The sequence below is a fragment of the Echinops telfairi genome, unplaced genomic scaffold (genome assembly GCF_000313985.2).
Source record: "Echinops telfairi isolate 266 unplaced genomic scaffold, ASM31398v2 ScPeMD7_2;HRSCAF=8, whole genome shotgun sequence".
Lineage (NCBI taxonomy): Eukaryota > Metazoa > Chordata > Mammalia > Afrosoricida > Tenrecidae > Echinops > Echinops telfairi.
Window position 1 is genome coordinate 10146679 of NW_022103898.1, and position 1442 is coordinate 10148120.

Sequence of the window (1442 nt, forward strand, 5' to 3'; positions counted from 1 at the left end):
GGTGGCTCTGTCCTTCTCCATAGAACATCCGGGTACGCTCTGTGGCGGGCGTCAGCTTCTACATGCCCTGACCCATCTGTGGGTCACTTTGAGTTAGAGTCCACTGTGGGAGGCTCCGTAAGTCCCTCTGAGGGCCAGTGAGGCTTGGAATCCCGTTAGCGGTGGCAGCAGCTCCAGTGTCTGTATTTGGTGTGCACGTCCGGGACCAGGCCGGAGCTAAGTATTTCAGACAAGTGATTTCATCGGGTGCTTGCAGCAGCTCTTATAGAAACGGTGTCAGAACACTCTAGACCTGTTTGTTCCTGCCCTCCCTGCCACCCCCTCCCCCACCGCCCACTCCCACCTCTTCACCCTCCCCACTCCCATCGCCACCCCTGCAGTGGAGACCAAGTGCCCTGTCACAGGAGGCCTGGAGCCAGGGGAGGGCAAGCAGTAGAATGAACAAGCCCAAGCTACCCTCCCCAGGGCAGCCAGGCATCTGCTGAGGCTGAGCAGCAGGCTGGGGCCCTGGCCCCTCAGAGAGGCTCGCCAAGGGGCCCCCAACAGCAGGCCTGGGCACATGGGTCTTGCTTTTCTGGTCCCATGTCCCCAGGTTCACCTGGAGCTCCGCCCACATGGACAGGAACCTGCTCCTGCTCCTGACGGGGCAGCATGTGGAGCCCTTTGACGTGGAGTTCCGGGAGCTGTACGCCATCTCCGAGGAGGTGGACTTGTACGGGAAGCTGGGCCTGGTCGGAGCCGGCCGTCTCGGCCTCAACTATTCATCCACCGTGGCGCGCAAGCTCATCAACCCCAAGTATGCCTTGGTGGCGGGCAGCCGGCCCCCGCCTGGCGAGATGATGCGCTGGGCCGCCAGGCAGGAGCGGGCCGCTGCCAGCCACCCGGACGAGCAGGAGGAGGGCAGTGGAGGTGGTGAGTCAGCCCGGCGCCTGGAGAGCTTCCTGAATGACCTCGTCAGTGTGAAGCAGGTGCTGCCCCCTGTGGACCCCATCCCCCTGACAGGGTCCAGCCGGCGGGATGACAAGGCCCGCCAGGCCCAGGACCAGAATGGCAAAGAAGCCACCAACGGGAAGGCGGTCCCAGCCAAGGAGGGCAAACGCTTCGGCAGCGGGTTCTTCAACCGTCGGTCCAAGAGGCCAGTGGCACCCAACGGCATGGCCAGCTCCCTCCAGGTGGAGGCCGCTCCTGAGGTGGAGTTTAAGATGGGCAAGAGGTCCACCGAGGACCCCGCCACCAGCCTCTCAGGTGAGCCCTCTTCCTGTCCCAGAGCGCCCGCTCAGGCTCCAGGGTCACACAGTACCAGGTGCTCACGCTGGGTCCTGCCTTCCCTGCCTTGGGACCCTGCGGTGGCGTTGGCCTTGGCCAGGTCCACGCCAGCTGTGCCATGCCAAGTCCAGTGCCAGGCCCGGCGCCATCTGGGAGTCCTGAGTGCTCTACCCTGC

The 1442-nt window shown here is 64.4% G+C and overlaps 1 protein-coding gene across 1 annotated transcript in view; it reads left to right on the forward strand.

The window, feature by feature from the left end:
• FAM83F (family with sequence similarity 83 member F) overlaps positions 1–1442 on the forward strand; it is a 49473-nt gene that overhangs the window by 39492 nt on the left and 8539 nt on the right. The window contains 2 exon segments of the mRNA XM_045290979.1: positions 24–98; positions 522–1245. Of these exon segments, the coding sequence (XP_045146914.1) occupies positions 24–98; positions 522–1245 (799 nt within the window).